At 32.0% G+C, this 16,248-nt stretch overlaps 1 protein-coding gene across 1 annotated transcript in view; it reads right to left on the bottom strand.

The window, feature by feature from the left end:
• Nucleotides 1–15,574, bottom strand: part of LOC100569640 — a 155,829-nt gene extending 140,255 nt beyond the window's left edge. Inside the window, exons 1-2 of the mRNA XM_029490062.1 lie at nucleotides 15,533–15,574; nucleotides 13,032–13,936 (exon numbers count right to left, since the gene is read on the bottom strand). Of these exons, the coding sequence (XP_029345922.1) occupies nucleotides 13,032–13,936; nucleotides 15,533–15,574 (947 nt within the window). The remainder of the gene's footprint in view (nucleotides 1–13,031; nucleotides 13,937–15,532) is intronic.
• Nucleotides 15,575–16,248: the final 674 nt, after the last annotated feature.

Genomic DNA, 16,248 nt, shown 5'->3' with positions numbered 1-16,248 from the left:
TGATAATGTGTGTTGAGATAATATTATTATTTACAATATTATATTATTAATATAATATTGTTTGAGAAAAAATAATATATTTTAAATAGTTTAACACCTAACTAGGCATATGAGTACGAAATACGAATAAACGCAATAACACGCCATACCGTACGTATTATATACAATACTGTTTTTTACCAAACGTGTGCAGGGTATTGTACATTAATTAATACCGTAGGCAGGTATACTATGTACAATTAATAACCTAAACGTACTACTCGTGGTACCTATACACTGACTTACGTAGACATAATATACGATGTACGTACGTCATATGTACTCGTACGGTCAGTATCCCTGAGATTCGGTATAACTGACCTATATAAGATTGATCGTCAAGCTTTCGCGGTCGCCACCAATCTCAACCGAGACGGTGAAGAATAGTAGACGAAATATAGCTGCGGCCTGCAGGTACGGTAGATGGTACCGCCTATATAATATATAATAATAGACAGCGTTTCGAGTGGGTGGGGAGGTGGTTCAGCTGGAAATCCATTTCGGAGAGGAAAAAAAAACACTAGGCCGTTCAATTATCTACCGAAAGAGTGTGTTTGACAGATAGTTCGACGCGTGGTAAACGGCGAGCCGAACTTGAAACGTCCGACCGCGTGTATATTATACGGAAGACGCCTCTCCCACCCCCATTCTGACATCATCGCGACCGTTGAAATATAACGCGACCAGCTGAAACTTAAGTTCCATTATATTATTATTATGTTTGCGCGTGTGGTTATTGTTCAGAGTGCTGCGCGCGTTGCTAACGAGGCCACTAAATTAATAATATTGCGTTCTCTGTTCTCGGGGAGGGAATCAAGCGGACGGAAAATAAAAGGCGGAATCCGCCGCGGTCCCGACGTTAATAACGCAGTGAAAACAATAAAAATATACGGATTCTTGTTCGCCACCACTATTTCCGGTTGAACGGACGATCCGAATGACTAAAAAAAAAAAAAATCACGAGAGCAATTAAACGGGGTGGATTCTTTTTATTATATTATTTATCCTAGGAATACACACACACACAACCAACAGACGCGGAAAAAGAATATCTCGAAAACTTGACCTTTTTATTATACCTACGCGTAATATATACTTATGTTTCTCTATTCTTACGTACCTATATATACAGTCGGAAACGCCATAAAAATAAAGAGGAGCTTGGTCACGTGTAAAAAAAAAACAAAAAACGAAAAGAAGACCGACGGAAAAGCTATTAGCCCGTCGCGCGGACGGAGAGGGAAAACAATTTGTCGCCGTTGAAATTGTTCTAACGTAAAAACATCGTATCGTACGTATCACTTAAATATATATATATATGTGTGTGTGTAATATATGTATACGTATGTAAATATTATGCGCACGTGTTTGCGAGTATAATGTCTGCGCTGTCCAAACGCAATAGAATAGATTTTTGAACCGGACGGACGACTATTACGTATATGCGGAATTGTGCCCCAGGGAGCTTTGCGAAACAGCCTTTGCAGAATATATGCTGATGGATGGCCACGGTCCGCGAGAGGTTTACTGACGGTGTAGTATACACGGTCGCATTTGGACTCGAGCCATCTCGATACACTATATTATTATATGCTGCGGGAGGATGTGTGTTTCTTGCCGGAATTCACGTATGTAATTGGCGATATTACATAATATTGTGATCGCATATATATCGCTCAAAAATTACTGCGTGCGCAAAACGACTAATTAATCATAAAAATTGTACAACCTATATATTATTATTATACGACAACTGTAATGGGTGTATGTTATTATGTTTTTGTAAAACATTAGAAACGTATTTTTTGGCTATTATACCCATTTATAATAATATATCTAATATGATATTCATATTTATCGTTTTCGGGTCACGTAGCTTATGATTTATTGGTTTACGACAAGTGCGTTTGAAATCACCTACATTCAAAACATCTGTATATAAATTACACACGCGTGAACTATGCAAGAGCAGTAGCGCATCAAACTCCGATTATTTTATGCTTTTGTCCACGATTGCCAAGGTCATAACATTTCTGATGAATATGAGACCAGCTCGATCATTTTTAATAAGTAACTTGTCGAGTGGGCCTACATCCTTTCCATTTTAAAGTACAACAACTGTACATGGATTTTAAAATCAAGAAATCCAGCTGATGTCACTGTATCACATGGTCTTCCATTTTAATTAATATGTGTTCTTTTCCAGACGCTCAATGGTTATCAGGACCGTTAATTTTATTTCTTATGTACCTATACGAGTCGTTTGAATGACATTGACTTTTAAAAAAGTTTGATTCGATTGACATTGATTTATTTCATAGACCACCTTGAAGTTGTTGAGCTACTCTCAACCTAGATGAGATCCTACTTAAGCGGACGGAGGCCGTTTATTAATCTCTTTGGTAAAACATGAAAAAAAATGTCAGATCTCAAACAACGTAGGTACATACATTTTCTTTTCAATGTTTTGATAAATACCATGTTGTGTTCTGATTTTTTTCCGATGAAGCTAAGACTTTTTTACAACGTATAGTCAGAAAATGCTGCTAACGAGAGTTGTTTAGCTGAAGTCACTACTATAGTGTAATAATACCCATATATTATCTCTCAAAAAAGTTAAATATAAAGTTATATTTATTTATTCTACCTTATAAGATATAGATTAAAAGAAACGACGGAGTTACATATAAAAATACCAATGTACAAATTATTAACATGTTGCATGGTTCTAATTATTAAAGGAAAGTCTTGGCCATAATATAATGTCCACTGGAATAGCACATGAAAAGTTTCGGTGTGTCAAGCCTCACGACCAGGAACTAAAAATGTTAATTTCGTAACAGATCTGAATAAAGTAAATTTAGCCATTCACTTGTACATAAAACATATTATATCCTATTTATCCTTCCGACTTGTAGAGTGTCAAGTTTGGAACATAATAATAAATATGTATATGATGTGTGAAGCGGACGTTGAGTATTCCATTTCTTACTTACAAGTCTTAAAAAGCGATTTTGAATCGCCTCAAGATACTGAATTGGACTAGAAGGTAAGGAGACCAAATTATTGTATTATACTCTATAACTGATTAAACAAAGGCGTAGTAGAGTGTTTTAATGGCTAGTGGATTATCAAAATTATCATAGCTCTGATTTATTAAGCCTAGCAATGAGGATGTTTTATTTTGAATATGTGTGCAAATTATTACATCAAAGAAAGCAAAACATATAGTTAACAATAATAAACTAATATGTCATATTAAACTTGTCCATGCTAATCATGGACACAATTTCTATATGCACATATGACCCAATTTTTATTTTATGTTTTTTTTTTTTGTAAAATTATATATTAATATGATACACGTTGACAAACATAATTTTGATTATACTGTCAAAATTTAACGTGTATTTGACACTTTAAATTACATTTATGTTGGCTTTTATCACTATTTACTGATGCTCAAAGTAGGTAATATTTTATTTTAAATAACAGGTTATACCTACGTGTATAGAAATAATTAATTTTTTTTAGTATATTACACTTTTTTCTGTTTATTTATACAAGTTATTCTGTAAGTGTTTTATAAAAAAAGCAAGCATTTTATTTTATATCAAATGTTCGTTTATTTTTGTTAAAACAAATTTAAAAACAAGTAAAAAAAAAATTAATCAGTTTATATTTTATCTTGTTTGAACCACCACTAACCTCTAATCTAGTTGAGGGTATTTAAAATGTTAATTAGCTTTAAAACTATATTATAATTAAAATATATATAAATATACATAATATACTATACATATTTTTATTTTGTAAAAAAAAATATATAACCAAGCAAAGACTTATTTAATTTATATATTAATTTTAAAAAAAAACTTATAAAATATATAATATGTATTTCATTATTTTTATAATAAATTCCGATTCGTTTTAAAATCAAATTTGAATAGCATTCATCATATTTAAGAAGAACTATTTTAATGTATTCGTATTAAAATAATTACTGTTCAAGTAAGTATCGTAATAAATGCTGTAATCAATATTTATTTTATTGTTGTTTTTCCGTCATAATGTCACGTTGGTGGTTGTGGTCGGATATGCCTTCACAATCATGACCAATAACTACAATTAATTGTAAAAACATTCCAAGTACCCCACAACTGGTCAAAGTAGTGCGTCTTACTATAAGTTACATCAATAAGTCGATTAAATACCTATTAATTTCAATTTGTATTAATTTTTTTTAAATTAGTCCTGGTGTCAACAAATACATTTTAATACTATTTCTCACTTTATTAAACAGTGTTTATGTCGCTTATTTTATTACATATTTTCTAAAGTTATGACTGAATATTTATTACGACTGAGGTGAAATTAAAATATAGTCTCTGGTGTTTGAATATACATTTTAAAATGTGGTATGCCACTTGTGTTGAGTGTATTTAAAAATTGTCTTTTGGAACTTATTCTTATATTCAGTTGATAGTTAAATCTGTTATTTATTTATAAATTGAATAATATATAGGTATAATATTTTTTAGTAAATGTTACCTAATAAATATGAATTCATTTAAATTTACTATTAATTTATTAATAATATATATAACCATTAAACTATACTTATATTTTTTAAAAAAATTACTAATTTATATTATATATTTGATTAAGCCTACCTAATGCAATTGAAACAATCATATTTATAAATTGATATGAAGAGATTGTATAAAAATGTTTAGTTTCATAATTATACGTGTATATTGTATATACCTATATACCTATATATTTATGTATATCATACATAAATAAAATTTATATTATTTTTAATTTAGCGATAAATTATTAAATAATTATATTATATATTTGAGTCGTTAACGTTAATACAATTGAAACCTCGATTGAAACTGAACGATGTTATTTTCAAAAATATAATTCATAATATACAACTTACTGATACTCATACCATAAATACAAACAAAATTATGGAGACAATATAAAACAACAATAAATAACAACAAAATAATATTCAAATATAATAAATGTAATAAATATATAATAACAACAAATTAATAAAAATAATATATTGATTCGACTAAAAACAATGCAATCGTTATCTTGTTTAAATAAAACAAAATTAGATAACGTGGAAAATATTCTTATACCTTGTTATACATTAATAATATACGTATTATGTAATATTTATTGTTAACTTTCTTAATTTATAAACAGACAAATAAACACAACGTCACAAAATCATAATTTTGAAGATTAAAACATTTTACTGTTTTTTACTGTTTCATTCACAATAAAACGATGAACATAGAGCAAATATACGTTTATTATTTTTATTTAAAATGATTGTTTTATAATAGGTATACATTAAGTATTACAATAATATTTGATTTAGAAACCATCACACATAAGCAATATACATTTCATCGGCATTTGGAATGTGTTTGTTAGAATGTAACAGACTTTATTCATCAACCATAATATTATTAGAAAATTAATCGTTATACACAGCAATACAATGTGAATAATATTATTATACGACAGACTCGAGCAGCTACAATATTTAATAATACAATTGTACTCTAATCAAAAAAAGAACCGTAGAAATGTTAGGTTTCAGTACCACATATTAATAATGCCGAGCTAATTACTGGCCACTGTAATATTATATGTTATAATTTAGACATAAGCCAGTGGCGACGACCTGTCAGGCGCACGTGACCCTATCGGAAGGGTCTAGCATATAATATAGGGGAGTTCCTTGTGGAGCTCTCGGATTCAGTCGTCACAATAATTCATTACTTAGCACTTAGAATAATGTTCAATCGGAATGTACTGTAGGACTTGAAACAATTTTATTAAACTGGGACTTAAAAATATTCGAGGGACATTATTATTTAGATTTATAATATCGTATAATATGGTCATCAGAACTATATTTCATTCAATACTATATTCGAATTTTTAGCCATATAATTGTAATTTATTTTAGTTAAGTATTTGTTTACAATAATGTGGTCTTGTGGCTTGATTCATTATTGGTACTCAATCAAGTACCGAGCCGCTTGCAACAATGTATGCAGTAATATAACTATATAGATCTTTTTAAATCTTGATTTCTATAAAATAATGCACGACACTTTGAACTTATTATAAACTATTATTATATTGGATACAAGAACAATACATGATAGGTATAGCTAAAACATATAAACAATAGGAAGGCCTTCCGATTTATTTAAATTAATGAGTTACAGGGTCAAATTTCAACAATGAACCATAACCTGAGGTTCAACATTTTAAGCAATAAACCTTGACATTATTTTGTCACGTATAACTTTTCTGGGGACGAGAGAGAGAAAAAAAAGCAATACAAACACACAAAACGACATTTTACAAGTGTCAGATTCATATACTAGATGTTTGTTGTTTGCACCCTCTTTTCAGTCCTATTGTCATGTAAACCCGGACTTCCCTTTTCATCGCCACCGCTGTATAATCCTCTGGCACACAATTTTCACTTTCATATTATCAACCTTGCCCGTGCGGTGTTGTCTGACAGTAGGATGATACACATACGAGTCATGGATAATAGTAAAAGTTTAAATACCTAATATGTTTGATGATTTTCATTGAAAAAGGAGAAAAGGGAGGAAAATGTGTGAAAACAATGACGTCATGGTGAGTCCGTCTCAGTCCATTCTCCCGTGCACATAAACGTTTCACAGCACATTCATTTACACGATCTTAGTTTTAACTTTTCTCCTCATCTGCACAACGTCCACCACACGAAAGCCAAAAAAAAAAAGAAGAAAAAATACCATTGAATTCGCGTCGGTTCACGCGCATATATTTCGGGCCTTTGAAGTGTAGACGGGTCGTTTATGTACAGCAGATCGCCCTCAGATAGCCGGATGACTGTTGATTCAGCTCGTTCACCGATAAAAGAACCTAGTCGAGAGAGGTCGTACCCAAGCACTGTCCAATTACAGTACCTGCGGCGTTCGGTACCAGCGTACAACGAATCTGAGTATCTGAAATTGCTATTCCGCATTTAGATAAACATCAAAACCATCCCTCTTGTTCCTTATTCGCAGAGAGTTTTTCCAACATTTTTTACACATCGAACGTGTATAATATTATGGCCATATAACATGTGAGTGCAAAATTTGAACACGTATTCTGATATGATATAGCAGGGGTGGCCAGCGAGAAGAGACTCGCGAGCCACCAAATATTTTAATAAAAATTGAAGAGCCAGGATGTTAAAAAAAAAAGGCCATATTATTATATATTATATGACCTTTTTTGGCTCTTACGTAAATTTACGTCTATTGTTACGTTAAGATGCAAGCCACAAAAGTCTATGACGCGGGCCGCGGTTTGGCTACCCCTGTGGTATAGTAATGGATCGCAGTGCTCACCAGCGTCATGGAATTACAAAATTAATGTTGGTTAGGATTAACATCGGTAGTAATATTAACTACGCGCCTATATAATATTATTATCTGCTAGACGAATTGATGGACAACAAAATTGTTTTCGCCATTCTATGTAGTACTTTTACATAGTACTTTTGGACATTATAATATGTGCATGTATTGGGTTAGTAAATATTAATTAATAGTTAGGTTCCTATTCCTAATAACACGCATAGTTTCCAAATGACTATTGTTTGAATACAAGTATTTGTAGAATTTTACTCGTACAATAGACACAATAATAGAAATTAATAACGAATATTATGTTTCGAACTATAATAGACAACTGAGAATTACAACTGCTTCATGAAATAATTCGCAATTTATATTGTTGGGTATTTCATTTTTTGTTCGTGGAATTCATATATTAATACGCAAGAAAGCACTTATTGTTGTACCAATTATACTTTTCCTCTATATACATATAGTAGGCGAAAAATAGAAATATAATTGGAAAGGTATTATCAAATTCAGTTGCACAATCGAATAAAAAAGTTACACAATATATTATTATGTTTCCGCTAACGCAAGTAAAATACAAAAATAGGAATACAGCAATGGCGCCATCTGTCCAGTAAAATACAACAAACAAATAAAATCCCGTTTGAAGTCGGGTAATACAAAATATCAAAATCAGTAATACAGTCGATTCCGATTTATTGGGACACATCGGTTGCATGTCATTTTGTCCCAACAAAGCGGTTGTCCCAATAATCCGAAATGAAAAAAAAAAACATATAAATTTATAGAAAAACTGATTTTTTATGTTTTTATTATTACAAATACATGTGTATTACAATAACACAATTATAGAAATTATTTAACTATGCAAAAAGAAAAACATAGTATATGTATTATAACCTAAATATTTATAAAAGTACATATTAATATGTATATATATTTTATTTTTTTATTATTTTATCTTACTTAAAAAAATTATGAATATTACTTTGTTTTTTACTTATTATTGTTTGTTGACGAATGTAGTCTGAACAAGTATCCGAAGCACTTATCGGGGTTCCCTCACTTCCTTGTTGAAGAAAAAATAATCTCATTGTTTCCATAGATTTCTTTGCCTCCTGTAGTATTACGCGAGTCAGTCGCGATTGTCAGACTATTGATCTATTAATATTTACTATTAAACTTGATAAAAATGTCCCAATTATCCGGATTCATGGCCCAGATAAGCGGCGTAATTTTACATTAGAGGTATACATTTGTTTTCGTAATTGTAGAATTGTCCCGATTAAGCGGCTGTCCTTATTAACCGGTGTCTATTAAACGGAATCTACTATATAACCAATTTATTTAATAATTGAAAACAATACCTGCTTAATTATTTTTTGGTTTTTCAAATGTACATAAAAAGACAATGTTCGTAGAGTAATATATAGACTTAAAAACTAAAATGGAAACTATGGATAATATGATAGTATTACTTCCGCCTAAAGGAGTTCTGTGACTTATTATATACCAGTGGCGTAATTAGAAATTGGTCCTGGGGGGACTAGACATTTTTTTACACACATAACACTAAATTTTCTAGTGCAGTGCTGTGTGTTATATATAAATTATAAAGGCTCTGGGAGGATCTACCCCCTCATCATACCCTTAATTACACCCCAGTACTACTATTATATCATTCAATTTTCAGAGAACAAAGTTTCCAGTTATTCCCGGTTTCGCAATAAAAATTAATAAGTCACAGGGATAAACATTTGATACGGTCGGTATTTTATTTATGTGGTAATTTTTCACAGCCAAGTTACATACGTCAAAGTAATTACTTATGGTTAGTTCTTAATAAAATTTCAGATCAAATTTATTTCTCTTTTAGATAAATAAAACGATTTCACTTAAAATCGTTTTTTTATGATTTTTGAGTTATCTAGAGTAAAATTACCTCTTACACAAATTATAGAAGATAATATTTTTGAGGGTTTAACATTAAACATAGGTATTGGTTTTATATTTTATTGTTATATAACTTTTTAATCAACTCTAAAAAAAAAATTTAATTTTAAATTATGTTTAAATTGTTTTGTGGCAATAATGTTTGGAAAAACATACCCTCAAATATATTATTCTCTATAATTTTTTTAAGGGTGATTTTACTCTAAGATTACTCAAAAAAAATAAAATGATGATTCTGAAAGAGTTGAAGAGAGATAAAACAAACAGTTCGCTGAGATCCTATTGATAGGTTGCGATTTTAAATTTCTGAATACATAGGACAAGAGCATTTAGCTAACCAAAAGCATTGCACACACCGAAGTTATGTACTAAAAATTAAATTAAATGCAATGTAAATATTTTTTCAATTATTAAAAAAATGATTTGGAATTGTTGCAATCATTAGTAATAGCTACAATTACCTAAGTATACGTACCTCTCCTCTCGCAGAAAAAGTCACAACAATAAATTATAGCCAAAAAAAAACATATTCTCAACCAACTTGGTGCTTTGGAGAAAGATTGTGCACTATGTCAACAAAAAGTTTGCAAAAAGAGAAAAAATAATTAAAATAATTTCTTTTTTAAACATGAATCAATTCAATTTTTATTCTGAATTTTAATTCAAACAAAAAAAAAAAAAACAAAATAATGTTTTAAACTCATTTTAAGTCCCATAAATCACAGCAATTAAATAATATGGTTTTTCTAGTCATTTTTCTTACCTGTATAAATATCTAATTTTGTAATATATTAAACTTGTTAAATGTCCATAAAATAAAAATAATGAAATAATTTTGAAGAAAGAAATTTCTTAATATTCCGTTATTCATGCCATTATTATTATTATTCATTATTATTATATTTTATATTTTTAGTACACCAAAAAATGAAGAAAATAGGCGTTAATGGGCATAGTTTTTTTAATTTATAGGTGGAACTTTTGAAAATTAATAGCCAGGTTAGTTAATTAAATTTTAAAACCACCAGCTATACTGTAAGTACCTACTAATTTGAAAATATTACTGTCAAATTCCGTTCCAACATTACCAACCCGAGTCAGATGAAAATGAAATAGAAATAGAAATAGAAATATTTTTGCCCATTTTAATTATTTAATATTTATTTTTAATAACCATGTTTGATATTTATTTCAGTGCCTATTTTAGTGAGGCTGTCTACCACACCAAAAAGTCTACTTTTCAGTGTTTTTACCAAATGTATAGAAACAGTGTTCATTACGGATTTGGTCGCTGTAGATGAACTTAAATATTACAATTTATGGTACGGACTGAGAAATGTAATAGGTTAGTTTAGATACTCCAAAAAAGGTCATTGATAAAACCAAGTTTCGTTTAACTCCAGATAAAAATGTATCAATTTCAGAATTTGCACAATGGTGACAAATATTATTGTTTAATGGATTGTATTTAATTAATAACCTACAGATTTACTTAAACTGTAAAAAGTGAGAAAAAAAACTACTGTCTAAGAAAAAAATAAAGTATTACATAACAATATATGACTATCAGAAATAATAATAATATACAGCTACGCATACGCTCGTCTTCGATATTACACAAAACAAACTTTTAACGAGAAACGAGGGTGTTACGAACGTGTCAGTAGACATCGATTCTATTTTAATACTTTTTACACGCCGTATGTCATACATATATGGATAATATATCATATATACCTGTATATGATCCAATATCATATATTATTATACATAGACGACGACGATTTTAAAAGGTTTGCTAGGGTCAGGTACCGTGAAGTACGTAGGTACCCGACCATTCGATAACAATTTTTTTATCCTACCACCAATAACTGACGAGCTATGACATACGTGCGATAACGATATTTTAAATTCTCTCCCTCGTCTGTTCGTCGTACAATACATATGGATATGGCGAAACTACAGAATACGATGTTATCGTCATCGACATATATATATATCAATTTTGTGCGAATTCAGTGAGTCGGTGACGGTTATAACCTGGTAATAGGTATGTCTACGCCGAACGGTCATAATAATATAGTGGCGCGGTTAAATATATTTCCATTGATATTTTGATACGCGAAAAATAAATCCTGTTTTTATTACCATATAAGTATAATGATAAATTCTAAACCAATAATTGCATATAAAAACGGTGTACGTGAAAGGGGTGATTGAATTTTATATATTATTATTTATGTTATCGTTTATACTGAGTAAAGATGTTCGAAGATTTTCAAAAAGTTTTCAATAAGTAGCAATGGTTAACTGGCTAGTACCCGTTAGCATAATTCCACTATATTCAATTAAATTAATATTCATATTAAGTTGAGTTTGAAAAGATAGACTTAATATTATTTCAATCAATATGAAATTACGCGAAAGATATTAAAATGTATAAATATTTGTATAGACGTTTTAATTTATGAAGTATTGTATATTGTTATACAATGCTTCAAATAATATTAAAATTAACATTATTATATTTAGGTAATAAATATATAATAGGTATCTATGCAATCGTATATATGTTTACAATGTGTAATTAATATTATTAAAATGTCTTCATAAACAATGTTTGGTCGTTTAGTGTAGTCTTAGAAGATGAGGTGGAGTGAAAGTTTATACAATAATTATTCATTAAAAACTACTTTGAATAGCTCCACATACAATTTATTACTGTCCATGCGTAAGACAAGAATGACTTGCATCAATTTCAACAACTATAAGAGTATGCCTCTGTGCCCGAGTCTAGTGCCATAACAATATTTAGGAACATTTAAATGTCTTAAAAATACAAAGGAGTTCTGAAGAACAAAACGGTAAAGAACAGAATTGTGATGATTGATTACAATATGGTTGGATTTGATTTGTTTTAGTTTGTAATTTGTTGTAGCTAACCAATATATATGCCTATCATTATCAGTGGCAAATACAAGGTAGTGACGTGGAGGTCAGAACCCCACATTCGCTTTTTATTACCTTAGTAAAAAGTCTTGAGAGGGTGGGGGATTTCCCCTATAATTTCCCATTTAGCTATGTCGTTTTTTTTTTGACCCCCCCCCCCCCTTCAGAAATCATGTATACGCAACTGAATGATGATTATCATAATATAATTATCATTTATGACATAAACAGGTGTATAGTAGGTCTACTAATGTATCATGTTAATATAATACCTATAGTCAGGAGAATAAAAAGTGGCCGTTGGAGATATGATAGCAACCTTTTCTTTTTCTTAAAAAAAATAAGGGTTCTAAAACTTGTGTACAGCAACATTCTAATACATTTGCATTAGGTAATTATGTATCTTTATAACTATATTTAATACATATTTCAAATGCACGCGATTTATTCTGCGAAACCATAACAACAATTAACCACTAAAACGCAAATACCAGTGGCCACTTTCCACTATCCCAACTATATATTGCACATTATTATAATTGTAAACACGATTCGTGTACCGTACTCGAGTAACACCGCGGACCTTTACATAACGATAAATACGATTATAAATAAACGACATAATGTCGCGGTACTCACGTGAGATCGGCGTTACCCAGACAGTTTCCCGAGTAGGAGCACTGGTACAGACTGCACACGTCGCTTCGCTCGTTTCCGGCGGGCCTCATCTCGTACGTGATGTTGAAACCGTACACGTCCATCAGGTCGTCGTGCACGCGTATGTGGTTACCCTGCAACCGGTCCAGCTGGAACCGGATGACCAGGTACGGTAACGTGGACACCATGGACTGGCCGTACTGCGTGATGTGCGACTTGTTGAACACCTCGCGCACGGTGACGAAGCCAAAGTCGGGGGGATATTGCGAGTACTCGGTGATGGTCAGCCCGTCGGTGACGAACAGCTGCGTGAAGTACACCTCGATCGTGGTCTCGATGGCCGCGGCGTCCGCTTGGATCACCCACTCGCACTTGATGGGTACGGTGAACGGGCCGGGGAAATTCGGCGTGGTGATCACGCCCTTGGTGCCGACCAGCGGCAGGTCCTTCGGCGTGCCGCACAAGTCTGGCGCGCCGGTGGACCCTTCGTCGCCGCCAACGCCGTCCACCTCGTTGCCCACCGCAGTCGTCGGTGTGGCCACACAGAGCACGGACAGCGCGACAAGAAGCAAGGCCGCGCACGCATGCCAACGCGACCCGGCCGCGGCTGTCTTGCGGTGTTCACCGCGGGCGATCATCACCACGTCGCCGCCGTATCGGCCGTAACCGGCATCACCGGCACGGCGAACCGACTCTGTCGGCGGTCCGGCCGAAACGCCGTTCCGGTGTCGTTCGAGTCGTGCACAAAATATAACGATGGCCGCCGTAGTGGCCGCGGCTGACGTCCCACTCGTTTTCGCCGCGAGCGATGCACACTCAATACAACCGTATCCGCCACTGCCAGCGTTGTTGTCGCTGCAGCCGCTGTCGCGGCCATTTCCCGCTTTCTGAGAACAAACACGTCAATATTATTAGGTTGGTAGTGTAATCAGTGGCATATGGTGAGATTCAGTGACCATAAGGTATAATATATGAGTAGAGGTCACCCTTAAGAGGACGTGATACCCGCATGTGTTGTCTCCGTCTTACAAGTGCGTAACATAGCAAATTTTACGCTCAGCAGAATACGTGTAGCTTTTATGTTTTTGGGCTGAGTACAACTTATATTTTTCAACCTATTTTCGTAATGCCTTGTTTATTGCCATAGAAACGCAAATAAACAATAAACGAAAAAAAATTAAATTAAATTCCTAACAAAATGTACTTATGCAGAAGAAAAATATCTATAAAAAAAATATCATAGGTACTACTTATAATAATAATACAAAAGACTTTTTTTTTGTCATGATAAAAATTCCGCAGTGCCCTCCCCCCCCCAACTTGAACGTACTTGTGGTGCCCTGGATAAAATACGCTATTTATTGCAATGTTATAATGTGGCAGTAATGATATTAAACATATGGATACGGAATTCCTATATTTATTATTATCTTTACCGAACATACGTATTTCGGTCAACATAACGGAGAGAGAAACGTTGGTTCACCTTCGCGCAAAAGCTGCTGAACGATAAATAAAGTAACACAGAAGTGTGAAAATATATGCACCGGTGTTATGGTTAAGAGTGAAATCAGTTAATTTGACTAACATATTTTTATAAAATGCAGCATGCCAGCATCTATAAGTTGAATAACAATGCATAACAGGGATGATGGTAATATCTTAACGGCCACGGCACGCAAAAGTTATATTTTTAATTCATTGTATCTAGTGTCTACATTGCATTAGATAATTAAAAAAAAATTGTGAAATTGTGAAAAACATTATTAATTGTTTACAAATAATTAAGTTACCAATTATAAACATTTTTAACTCGCTCTTACCGTATGTACATAATAAAATGTGTACTTTGAAAACAGTGACTCGTTCTAAAGAAACTCAATATTCGTGTCAACATACGCGATAATGATTACTTTCCACAATGAATTGTTTCAAACCAAAACATAAAAATAATACAATTATGGTCGGAAGCTATATAATACTGCTTAATATGCTTCATTAAAACATTTAATTAAGACCAACAAAATACACAACTGATTTTATAAAATTATAACACATAGAGATTACTAGGTGTAAACACAGATATACACTATAATAACACTATTTAGTAGTATATATCTGTGGGTGTAAATAAGTTTGACATATTGTAATATTATAGACAACAGTCTGTGTTGCCTGCAATATTCGAATGCCGTTTTACAATAAAGTCACGGTTGCAAATTCGACGATTTTTCATAATATTATCGACGAATTTAATTCGAAATTTGAAATAATTGAGATGCGAATTCAATTCTCAAGACATTTTAGACCAAATCTCAATAACAAAATTTGCTTTTGCAGATTTTAGTGCAGATTTTAGACGTTAATGAGCAAACATGTTTTTATTTCTTATTCGGAAAAAATATGATGGATTCAACAACACTTTTATGATCAGCTATATAATTTTTGCATGTGGCATACTGACATTGAAACAGTTACTTTACAAGACACCCAACTTTTTTTTGGTGTTGTATATTAGTTGCCATGTTGGTATACTAAACACGATGACGGAGTCAGAATTTAGTTTCGAAGTTATTGCCATTTCAAGTTTTTTTTTGTTTTTACGATACTGCTTAAATAGCAATTTTGCAATTTCTGTAAACGATGTATCGTGGTAGAATGGGAAACCTGGTATCATAGGAGCATGGCCGAATACTAAAGGACTCTAAGTTTTTTTTGAACTTTTTTATTCGATTTTTGAACTTATTTTCTTCAACACTCACTCGGACTGCTTAAATCGAAAACATCCTTCGATTTGCTATGTGAAACCACTTCGTATCAAAAAAAAAAAGATAAAAAAGTTTAGTGAGTTTTAATGTATTCGATCCGTTGGTTTCTCATAGGCCACATTGTCCTATATTATATGATGGCGATTGTGTATTCACATCGTTTTACGCACTACAATTATTGTTATACGTTTGTACCTACTCTGTTTTAACATTTAAGATACCTAATATCAATAGCAATGATATAATATGCAATGTTTTTGGAAAATATTTGTTCAACCTACCATATACATTATACATAATAGTTAAATAAATTACTTATTAAAATATAAATAAATTATAAAATATTATCCTAAGAAATAGTGGCTAACAGACCACTATTCTCTGCTTCTCTACTTTGAATTATTTTTTGTAAGCTGTGCTGTTTTATCATA

Source organism: Acyrthosiphon pisum, chromosome A2, assembly GCF_005508785.2.
Source record: "Acyrthosiphon pisum isolate AL4f chromosome A2, pea_aphid_22Mar2018_4r6ur, whole genome shotgun sequence".
Lineage (NCBI taxonomy): Eukaryota > Metazoa > Arthropoda > Insecta > Hemiptera > Aphididae > Acyrthosiphon > Acyrthosiphon pisum.
The sequence above is the reverse complement of the archived record's forward strand: the minus strand, read 5'-3'. Positions and strand labels throughout refer to the sequence as shown.